Raw genomic sequence first — 12,024 nt, forward strand, 5'->3', positions numbered from 1 at the left:
ATAAAAAAGAACTAAGTTACAAAAAATAAAAAAATATTTACAAACATTAGAAAAATATTACAACAATTTTAAGCTAATTACACATACTCTAAGCCCCCTAATAAAATAACAAAGCCCCCCAAAATAAAAAAATGCCCTACCCTATTCTAAAATTAAAATAGAAAAGGGCCTTTTGCGGGGCTGGTAAGGTAAAAGAGCTTTTCTATTTTAATTTTAGAATAGGGTAGGGCATTTTTTTAGGGTTACGGTTAGACTTAGCTTTAGGGGTTAATACATTTATTAGAGTAGCGGCGAGGTCCGGTCGGCAGATTAGGGGTTAATAATTGTAGGTAGGTTGAGGCGACGTGGGGGGCAGCAGATTAGGGGTTAATAAATATAATATAGGGGTCGGCGGTGTTAGGGGCAGCAGATTAGGGGTACATAGGGATAATGTAGGTGGCGGCGGTGTGCGGTCGGCAGATTAGGGGTTAAAAAAATTTAATAGAGTGGTGGCGATGAGGGGGGGCCTCGGTTTAGGGGTACATAGGTAGTTTATGGGTGTTAGTGTACTTTAGAGCACAGTAGTTAAGAGCTTTATGAACCGGCGTTAGCCCAGAAAGCTCTTAACTCCTGGCTTTTTTCTGCGGCTGGAGTTTTGTCGTTAGATTTCTAACGCTCACTTCAGCCACGACTCTAAATACCAGCATTAGAAAGATCTCATTGAAAAGATAGGATACGCAAATGGCGTAGGGGGATCTGCGGTATGGAAAAGTCGTGGCTGCAAAGTGAGCGTTAGACCCTTTCCTGACTGACTCTAAATACCAGCGGGCGGCCAAACGCAGAACTCTAAATCTAGGCGTAAGAAAACTAAGCAAAATTGGTAATAGAAGTAAGGAAAGTTGTTTAAAATTCCATGTTTTACCCAATCAATTCAAGTTTAATTTTAACTTTAGTATTTCTTTAAAGCAGTGGTCAGATGGTCCTTACCAGTTCTTTATTAGTACCACGGCACCAATATTGTTTAGTAATGTTCAAACTGTGGGCTGTCACTAAAAACTACCAGATATCAAAAATAGTTGTCACTTCTGAGATCTAGCCCTATCATTCATTTGTTACAGATGTTAAAACTGACTATTTGTATATCACACTTGCTTTCCTATATTAAATTATCAAAGCAAAATTACTGATTTTAATGCATTCTGATCTGTTGACTAAATACATTACAATGTTTTAACAGAGCAAACCAAACAGCATTTACAAAAAAACAACAACCCATGTTAACTAGAAAAACTCACGTTTCTGCAAAGACGTAGAGCATTGTGATACACTTAGGTGGTTGTGGGGGGTCCAGATGATCCAGTCGGGCAACAGTGTTTATGACACCAAACATCACAGCTGCTTTTACCCAGTCATACACCAGATTAATATAAGCTAAAGCCGCTGTCCAAAAAAACACAAAACCAGTTAATTCTGACAAGTCACTTGTATTGTTCTGATTATATTTTACACATATTGCTAGGGGTACAGATGTGGTGGGAAATATGGTCATTTATTTTTATATTACTTGCAATTGTCTTGTATAATGTATAATGCAGTACTACAATGCTTAGTAAGCCGGTAGACGCAAATGCAAATGGTAGATTGTAATCTGCAGGGGCTGATGTAGGGGTAATGTTCGATTTCCAATGTTGGGGTATAAGGTTCTTGGCGCACATTAGCACTAATATGAGGAGTAACTTCTGAATACGGTTCGGGAATCTAAAAGGGAGGTGTGACAAAAGTATGCTGGGTTTGTGGTTTAAATCCATCTGTATGATTTTACTAATCTCTTTTACTACCGAGTTTCAACTCTTCTAACAAGGGACATTCCCACCACACATGTAACATAGTGCCCTCCATTCCACACCCCCTCCAGCATGTACCATTAGAGATATGCTAGTGAATTTAAATTAAAATATAACTTTTAATAATATTTATTAAAATAGGATTTGAAATTAAAAACACACTTAGGCTGCATAAGGTAGTAGATACATATAAATTGAGTATTGTGTGGTTCTGCTTCACTTGTTCCCAATCTCTTTGTAACTTTCCAGTATTGTTAGAGGTGGTAGCTCATCTAGTGACTGTTTGGAAAATTTTATTTAGGTTGTCTATTCCATACGTAATTTCTATTAATTATTACGATGGTAGATTTGTTATATACTTTCCAATTCCTTACTTTAAGTTAAAAGGTAACAATGTAGTACGTGGCCTGAGGTAAAAGATAGATAGAATATAGATTGATAGTTATCCGTCCCCTTATCTGATAATGTTATTAGATGTAATTCTATGTAACTTGTACACCCTAAAATTCTGGTTATCAGATAGATTTGTTAATAGACACACTATTCAATATTGAAATTATTTGCATACACTTTATGATTCAAAGTTTATTTTAAAGTTTAGCTGTGTTTTGTTATTTCTATCTTTTATAACCCGCAATCTGTACTAGGTACTTCCAATATTGTTTGTATGATTCTCCTACCGATTTTAACAGTAGTTGAATTATCTTGCTTTTAATTCTAGAGAGAGACGCTACTTATTCAGTGTTCTGATAGTAGCTAAATAATTGTTTGTACGTGTTACCACTGCTTCTCGCACACTAAGTAGAGAGCGTAGAAGGTGATTGATCCGTGTGATAGATTGTATAATGTGACTCTTGTGTATGGGCTGAAACAGAGATACATTTGTCAAGTTGGAACATGATACACCATTCTTTGTCAGTAAATGTTTTTGCCTAGGTCCCTATGCCACCTAGGTGTATGTGTATATGCTGGGAGTGTTTCTTCCGGTGGTGTCAGGAGGAGTCTGTATAATATAGAGGTGAGATGTTTGGGCATATATTGTGCCATGCAGAGTTTTTTGAAAGTGATGGTGTCTCTTAAGAATGCTTGTTTGTATTTATGTTATGTAATGGGTAAGTTGTGCATAGGTGAACCAGTTAAGTGTCAGATTTGGATGTTGTTCTTGTATCGCTTGTCTGGTTTTGATGTTATCTTGTTCAATTAAATTACCAATTCTGTTGACTTTGATTTGTATTGTAGTGTGTGTCCGGGGAGGTTGTATCCAGAGGTCAGGATTGCCATATATGGGTGTTAATGGGGAGTAGACCAATGATATGTTTGAATTTGTATGTATAGTTCTGTCCCATTCCCTCAACATCTCCCCTATTATGGGGAAGTGTAGGATAGCCGCCGGCCTGTGTTTCTTACCACAGCAGGCCAGTAAGCCTAGGTTATCGGTTTGTAGGATACTTGAAATAAGATGTAACTATTTTTTGGTCATTCTGATGGCACCACTCTACTATATGTTGGAGCATTATTGCCTGTCTGTAGAGATGAATGTTGGGTAAGCCTAGTCCCCCTCTCTCTCAGGGGAGATATAGGATTTGTCTATTTACCCTAGGTCGTATTCCCTTCCATACATATTCTTCTAGTAATGCTTTAAGAGATGAGAGATAAGTGTGAGGAAGAGGGATTAGAGCTGTTTGGGATAAGTAAAGTATCCTAGGGAGAACATTAATTTTTATGACCCCAATTCTCCCCAGCCCAGGATAAAGTTTTATGTTTCCATGCAGACACATTGTTAGCAATCTATTTTTTTAAGGGAATATAGTTGTTCTGGAAAATCTCTGTAACCAAACTAGCCAGGTTAATTCCTAGGTATTTAATGGAGTTAGATTTTATTATGAATGGGCAGTGATCTTTTGGCCAGTTTGTGGATGATGTTTATTTTTTTAAGTAATTATATTATTATATATAAATATGGATCCAGCATGCCAAACTCCATGGATTCATACCCACAAAAATAAAAATATATAATTATTTTACACACCCACAGACCAGTCTGACAGACGGCTCACAAACTTCAAGTCTGATGGAATAGTCAAAATGTACATGTAGTGGAAGAAAACATCTACCAAGAGAATCACCATTAGATGAACAACAGCATGGAGCCGAATGTTCCACATCTCATTCTCCTTTCGAGTAACAGAACTGGTGTTAACCTGTAAATATAAAATTGTAAAAACCAAGTGAAGTATATAGAATGAGCTTAGATAGTGCTGACATTGTCTTATGACGCTATGCTAAAGTGACAGTTATAACCACATATCATGAGAGGGCGTATTGCATTATCAGGTTCATCTTTTACTTTTCAGATTTTATACAAAGAACATCCATTTTGTTTTAAACTATATGTACATGTTTACTGCATATCAGAACAAAACGTAATGTCTTACATTGCAGTTTTTATCGTAAAATCTGGTTAAAACCTGTGAGACATTAGTGGTAATATTTTTATTGAAGTCAGCATTAAGGTCTATTTTCATATTTCATAAATATACCTTATAAGTCAGCAGACCCACTTTTTTAGTTACATGCCACATCAGACCTATGGCCTCCACCCAATACTCAACCTTGGTACTACAGACCTTCTGTTAGTTGAATTCTACAACCCACCCTAGCTCTGCAGCCCCTCCATCAGCTACATACCCCCATCAGTCCACACCCTTGGTCTTGCAAACTCAGTTAGATGTATACACACATCAGGCCATACTACTGGTTCTGCAGGAACCTCTATTAGTCACATGTCACCAGATCTCTGGCCCAGAACATCTATATAAGGCACCCTAGTCCCTGCATTGGGGCCTGCTTGTGCCATGGTGTAAGGGGAATATAATTGCTAGATCTGGGTACTTCAATACCTCATTGTCAGGAAGAAAGGACACAACCGTGCTTTATTCTTCAATCCTATCTTGCTTTTCCAGTATGGAATCACATTTACCTACTCTTGTTAAAATATATATAAATTAAAGACTAGGTTAAGCTAGGCATGACATGTTGCATGTAGGAAATAGATAATTCAGAATCTTTCATTGATGTTTCCTAAATCTGGTTTTAATTGTTTTGCTTCCTACTGTTTTATTGTAGATAATAGCACAATGCCTAAAGTGAAGATTGTTACAATGGTGCAATATATATATATATATATATATATATATATATTTACTAGTAGAAGAGCAACATAAACCATCATTTAAAAGGATGGTAAACTCTGTATATATTGAATTAAATATTGTTATTGTTGCATTACATTCAGTTTACACACTCAAACTCATGTTAACGTATCTATGTAAAACACTTACAAATCTTTGTCTAATAGCTCTGTCTAATGCCGTCTTTATCCTTCCCCCTGTGACGTCACAACGATTGTTTATAATATTTAACCAATCAGTAAGCCTGTTGCTAGACAGGCTTACTTCTATGCAACCAAATTTACGCAAGCGCAGTACCACATACCTCGAGCATACGGTCAACCAATCAGGAGCATCAAAAAGCGATGATGAATTTGTGCGTTCATGTTTATTCAACGCATGCGCTTTGAACGATTCATTGTTAATTTGGAACAGTGTATGTAGCTGCATGTAATTATAATCTTGGTTGCGAAATAAACATGTTTATTATTGAAAACGATCTAATAGTATTTTAATTTTTTTTTTATTATTGTCATTTATAGATATTTTATGTAATAACATTATATCAGCTCACACTTTCTATACACTCAAACTTTTACTTTAGACTAACACAAGTAAACATTGAATCTCGTGACTCAATGTTTACTTGGTATACGTAATTTTCTCTAATGCGCATGCGTTTACAATTACAGAGTAGGGTGCGCGCAAATTGTCGGAGATGTAAAGAGGGTGGAGAAAAGGTAAGACTGGAGTTTATTACGGACAGTAAATGAGAGGGGCGGAGCGAGGCAGCGCAAAAGTGGATTGAATAAAAAGCTAAATTTATCTAATATTGCATATAAACTTTTAAAATGGATATTGCGTTTTTATATATTTCGTAATAATGAATAGAATTATGGCACTTAGCAATAGTGGAGTTTACCATCACTTTAACTATTTACTTCATAGACTGTAAATCTACATTCAAATATGATGATTACTGAAGAATAAAAGTATATTTTCTGACATAGGAATGATAGAAAAACTCTACAACATAAAAGACGTTGGGGTAGGTGATCCAGTGGGGGGCTAAATTTATCTAATATTGCATATAAACTTTTAAAATGGATATTGCGTTTTTATATATTTCGTAATAATGAATAGAATTATGGAACTTAGCAATAGTGGAGTTTACCATCACTTTAACTATTTACTTCATAGACTGTAAATCTACATTCAAATATGATGATTACTGAAGAATAAAAGTATATTTTCTGACATAGGAATGATAGAAAAACTCTACAACATAAAAGACGTTGGGGTAGGTGATCCAGTGTCAAAACTAAGAAACACAAACTCCAATAATGGCACAATGAAACTATAAAAAAAAAAAATACATAAAAATCAATAAAATCATAAAAACAATCTAACACTCTAGAGAATATATGAGTTTAGGGCTCACTATCAGATGAAAATGAAGCGTTTTAACATTATTTATTTATCTATATGCTTATAAAATAGAGTAGTGTTTCTCAAATGTTATGACGTGGTACACTGGTGTGCCTCAAGAGAACCAGAGGTGTACCATGCTACACTTGTACGCCTCAAGAGAATCAGAGGTGTACCATGCCACACTTGAACGCCTCAAGAGAACCAGAGGTTTACCATGCCAGTCTTGTACACCTCAAGAGAACCAGAGGTGTACCATGCTACACTTGTACGCCTCAAGAGAATCAGAAGTGTGCCATGCCAGTCTTGTACACCTCAAGAGAGCCAGAGGTGTACCATGCCTCACTTGTACGCCTCAAGAGAGTTAAAGGTATGCTGTGCCACATTAGTGTGCTTCAAAAGAGCCAGAGGTATGCTGTGCCATACTGGTGAACCCAAGAGAGTTAGAGGTGTGCCTTGCCACACGTGTGGGCCTCAGGAGCCAGTGGTGTGGCTTGGTACACTGGTGAGCCTTAAGAGAGCCAGAGGGCTGCTGTGCCATAGTAAGAGCCAGTGCCACACTGGTGTGACTTAAGGGAGCCAGAGGTGTGTTTTGTCCCAACGGTGGAGAGCTAGAGGTGTGCCGTTTCACACTGGTGCACCTCAAGAGAGGTAGTCTACGAGTCATGCTAAAGTGCTGCAACATGCCACAGTAGTAAATGCCAATACAATATTTAGTTTGGTACAGTGGGGGGCAGATAGAAAGCATTAGAGGTTTACATCCTTACTTTACCACATTATAATCACTTGACAGTTTCCACCTGGCACATAACTCACCTGCTGATAGAATTTGTCAAAAGTCATGATTGGGCCAAAGAAAAAGAATGGGACGTAGAAGTTGTATTTGAGAAGCTCCAAAGGAGAATAGAAACCTTCTTTCCTTTCACAGGTCTCTAAGGCGAAGCTCATGCAGCGGAAGATTGTAAATCCACTGCCTCCATAGAAGAGGACATCTTGAAGAGTAAATGTTCCTGTAACATATCCACTCTGAAAGTGTAAAGTGAACAGCAGATTAAATGCCTATTATAAAATATAAATCATGGTGTTTTCAGTAATGTTGTGCCTGGTTCATTTGCACTCGCTCTTAGCTGCAACAACCAACCGCAATTTTACAGCTGGGATGTCCAGTTTGGAGAACTTAAAATTGCAAGAATATTGCCAAAATTTGGAAATGGATTGGAGCTGATCTTGGGGATTAGGGCTAGAGTTAGAGCCATAATTGGGGTGAGGGATTGGGGCTAAAAATAAGGATGGCATTTGGGATTGAGACTGTGTAATATATAGGGGCTACAGTTATGGATTGGGGATAGGCTTAGAACAGCAATAATGGTTAGAGATTTGGGCTAGGGTTAATACTATTGTTAGGGTTAGGGATTGAGGCTAAAATTACGGATTGTGCATAGGGATAGGAATTTGGACTGAGGTTATAAAATTGGGGCTAGGGTAAAAACCAAAAGTAGGGTTAGGAACTGAGGCTAGGGTTAGAAATGGGGCTAAGGATAGGGATGTGGGCTGGAGTTATGGATTGGGACTAGGGTTAAAACCAAAATTGAGATTAGAAACGCCAATTTAATTTAGGGATTTGGCCTAAGGTTATGGATTGGGGCTAGGGTTAGAACGTCAATTAGGGTTATGGATTTGGGCAAGAGTTATAAAATTATGGTTAGGGAGTGGAGCTAGGATTACAGCAACACTTATGGTTAGGGAATGGGGCTAGAGTTATAGATTGGGGCTAGGGTAAGAACAAGAATTATGGTTACGATTGGGGCTAGGATTAGAACCACAATTATGGTTATGGATTGGGGCTAGGATTAGAATCACAGTTATGGTTAGCAATTGGGGCTAGAGTAATGGATTGGGGCTAGGGTTAAAACAAGTTAAGGTTAGAAACTGAGGCTACGGTTTTGGCCTGAGTTATGGAATGGGGCTAGGATTAAGGATTAAGGCTACAGTTTGAGGCTATGTTTAGGGATTAGGAATAGGGTTAAAGCAAGGAATAGGTTGAGTCAAGGGTTAGGGACCCACAATCCTATAAAACATACTTGCCAGGAGATGAATGGTTCAAGTTTGAAGCTCGCCAGACTACACAGGCCTGCAGCAAGGCACAGCCACCTCTGCTTGACCAGCGACACTGTGTAGAGCAGTAAGCAGTGAGACAGGATCAGCATTAGGTAGTTGCTTCCCATGATTGCCAGCACAGTTAGTATCCCATAGAGCATGTAAACCAGTGACCTGTACTGTGAGGAGAAACATGTTAAGTCAGAATGAAATGATTACTACATGCACATAATGTTGCTAACAAAAGCTGTGATACGTCTTGTGAGTCCAGTGTATCATAGACCAGGGGAGACCAGGGGTGAGTAAAATGGGGCAAAAGAATGAAACTATTACAATTATAATAATATCAATAAAGACAAATACAGTACATACACTATAGCATTAGATTATTTAACCTCTACAGCCAATATCTATTAAGTTAAATAATTGCCATATTTCAAAAACCGTATTATAACTAGAGAGTCAAATCACCCATCATTTTAGAAAAATTTAATTTAAACAGTATTCAACATAATATTTTAAAGTACAAAATCCCATTAGTTATTCATCTCATTTAATCAATCATGTTCCATCTAAAGGACAATGTTGAACCTCATTTAAAAGAATATCCCTTCTCTTACAGGGCCTATTATTCAAAACCTTGTCGCTCAGGTGAGATATTCTAAGATTTTTTTTTTTTAGAAATGTTTATGTTACTATGTAGTCTTCTTTATGTGAAACAGAGACCACTATACTACAATACAAAGTCTAAAAAAAATCTCAAACATCTTGGGGTCAATTTATCAAAGCGTCAATCTCAGTGCATTCGCCAGCTTCAATACGCTCGCCATACATCGCTGACGCGGATCTGAATACGATACACTTATTTATCAAAAAAGCCGTCAAAAGCACGCACGTCAAGTACGGTGCGAAGAGCATCGGACTGGTGTTAACTAACAGTCATTGATGTTGCGGTTATTCAGGTTTTTCCCAACTTTATTTATACCATTTCATTACTGTCCATGAACAAGCATATTTCTCTAAAGCTAATCTTTTATTTTTCAACTGTTAATGTCCAAGAAATAGCTAGATTTATACCTCAACAAACAATATCTTATAGAAAGTTATTTTTATATTTATTTGTTATACAAAAAAATCTATTATATGATACTTTCACATAAATTAATGTGTATTTGTATTTCTAGAAGTCATGATATGCTTTTAACTATTTTTTTTTTATAAATTATTATTATTGCTAGAATTTGTACATATATCTTTGCACATAACATAACATAACATTGTTGTCTTTCATATCTCTGTGTTTATTTATGCCACTATATGTATATAGTCTAAATGTATTATTATTCTAAACAGGAATAATTGCAAATATAACATGTAATCAAAGTATCATATATATTTATTTGCAATCAATGGATATTTTAAGAGCTGGGACAGTTTTCTCTCTGTTCTTGTGTAACCCCTCTTGATTGTTGCAATCTAGTTTTAAAAACCACCCCTTTACAGGTGTTATAAAATGGACTGGCATATAAGATGACATTTCTTACTGAAAAATAAATTCAAGAGAAGGAAGAAATACACTCAAAATAGCATAACAGTAAAGAGGTGATTTTATTTTCTGCTGTATCTGAATCATAACAGTTTAATGTTAGGTGGGCTATCCCTTTGAGCTATCATATTAAGATTATATTGAATCAAACATCAATTCGAATTTTAAAATCCTTGCCTAAAATATTACACTGTGTGTCCTAATGTCAGCATCAATGTTTATCTTTAATTATAAATTCACATATACATACTTTAAAAGTATAATACACAATATAACAAATGGCACTTTGTTCTGATGAGTGATCAATGACACAAGTATCGAGCAATTTGATTAGTTAGTGATAGTTTAAAATGTGTATTTGAATCAGATTGGCTGATGTCATAAATCATGTGATTATGCATATTCCAATCAAAAGAGGTTGACAAATTCACTAGTGTGTGGGTTGTTTAGGAGTTTGCGTCATAATTGGTGTGAAAAGTGTTGCGTCAAAATTGGTGCGAAGTGGAGAGTGGGACTTGTATTACATGGCTTAAACATGGTGCACATATATTTTTCCAAAAAAATTAAAAGGAAGTTAGCTATATTATTTTGTGTATTTATTTCATAGTTGTAATGTATTTTTCATTTTTATCCCTATATCTACTAGTGCACCAAATGTGGAGCAATAATATTGTTTAATTTAGAAAGGGTATACAATTTTAATAGAGTTTCTATTTTACTTTTATTATGTAATATACTTCATTCTCTTGCAGCATCGAACATAAACTTTCTGTGTTTTCAGACTCCCATTGAGTTCTATGGCATCCGTGACCTCAAGGGTGGCGGATCGAAAACTAGGTAAGCTGAGTCGGAATAGACGCAGCGTACCTGTTAAATGTTTGATAAATTGGGAAAAGGGTTAAAAAGAGTCGAATCTGAATTAGAAACATCTGTAATGACGCAAGCATCGATCTGTGTCGGATTGAAATAGCGAGATCGTATTTTTACGTCACAAATTTCAACATCTGCCGATCTTGATGCTTTGAGAACTACGGCGGATTAATCTCGCGACAAATACTGCGCGGGATTCAAGCATATTTTCAGTTAACGCTTTGATAAATTGACTCCTTTGTGTGATTTCTCTCCATGCCACTGATTTTGGCATGGATATCAGACCCACAGAATGAAGGGTCTCAGGTGTGTTTTTTATTTAATTTTATGGAACATCATATACAGTATCTCACAAAAGTGAGTACACCCCTCACATTTTTGTAAATATTTTATTATATCGTTTTATGTGACCACACTGAAGAAATGTCACTTTGCTACAAGGTAAAGTAGTGAGTGTAAAGCCTGTATAACAGTGTAAATTTGCTGTCCCCTCAAAATAACTCAACACACAGCCATTAATATCTAAACCGTTGGCAACAAAAGTGAGTACACCCCTAAGTGGAAATGTCCAAAGTGTCAATATTTTGTGTGGTCACCATTATTTTCCAGCACTGCCTTAACCCTCTTGGGCATGGAGTTCACCAGAGCTTCACAGGTTGCCACTAGAGTCCTCTTCCACTCCTCCATGATGACATCACAGAGCTGGTGGATGTTAGAGACCTTGTGCTCCCCCACCTTCCGCTTGAGGATGCCCCACAGATGCTCAATAGGGTTTAGGTCTGGATACATGCTTGGTCAGTCCATCACCTTTACCCTCATCTTCTTTAGCAATGCAGCGGAGTGTGTTTGGGGTTGTTATCATGTTGGGATACTGCCCTGCGGCCCAGTCTCCAAAGGGAGCGGATCATGCTCTGCTTCAGTATGTCACAGTACATGTTGGCATTCATGGTTCCCTCAATTAACTGTATCTCCCCAGTGCCGGCAGCACTCATGTAGGCCCAGACCATGACACTCCCACCACCATGCTTGACTGTAGGCAAGACACACTTGGCTTTGTACTCCTCAACTGGTTGCTGCCACACGCTTGACA

The 12,024-nt window shown here is 37.1% G+C and overlaps 1 protein-coding gene across 1 annotated transcript in view; it reads right to left on the reverse strand.

Annotated features, from left to right (window-relative positions):
• HHATL (hedgehog acyltransferase like) overlaps positions 1-12,024 on the reverse strand; it is a 91,197-nt gene that overhangs the window by 27,436 nt on the left and 51,737 nt on the right. The window contains exons 5-8 of the mRNA XM_053713755.1: positions 8,503-8,697; positions 7,238-7,447; positions 3,853-4,024; positions 1,275-1,419 (exon numbers count right to left, since the gene is read on the reverse strand). Coding sequence (XP_053569730.1) covers positions 1,275-1,419; positions 3,853-4,024; positions 7,238-7,447; positions 8,503-8,697 — 722 coding nt within the window. The remainder of the gene's footprint in view (positions 1-1,274; positions 1,420-3,852; positions 4,025-7,237; positions 7,448-8,502; positions 8,698-12,024) is intronic.

The sequence above is a fragment of the Bombina bombina genome, chromosome 5 (assembly GCF_027579735.1).
Source record: "Bombina bombina isolate aBomBom1 chromosome 5, aBomBom1.pri, whole genome shotgun sequence".
Lineage (NCBI taxonomy): Eukaryota > Metazoa > Chordata > Amphibia > Anura > Bombinatoridae > Bombina > Bombina bombina.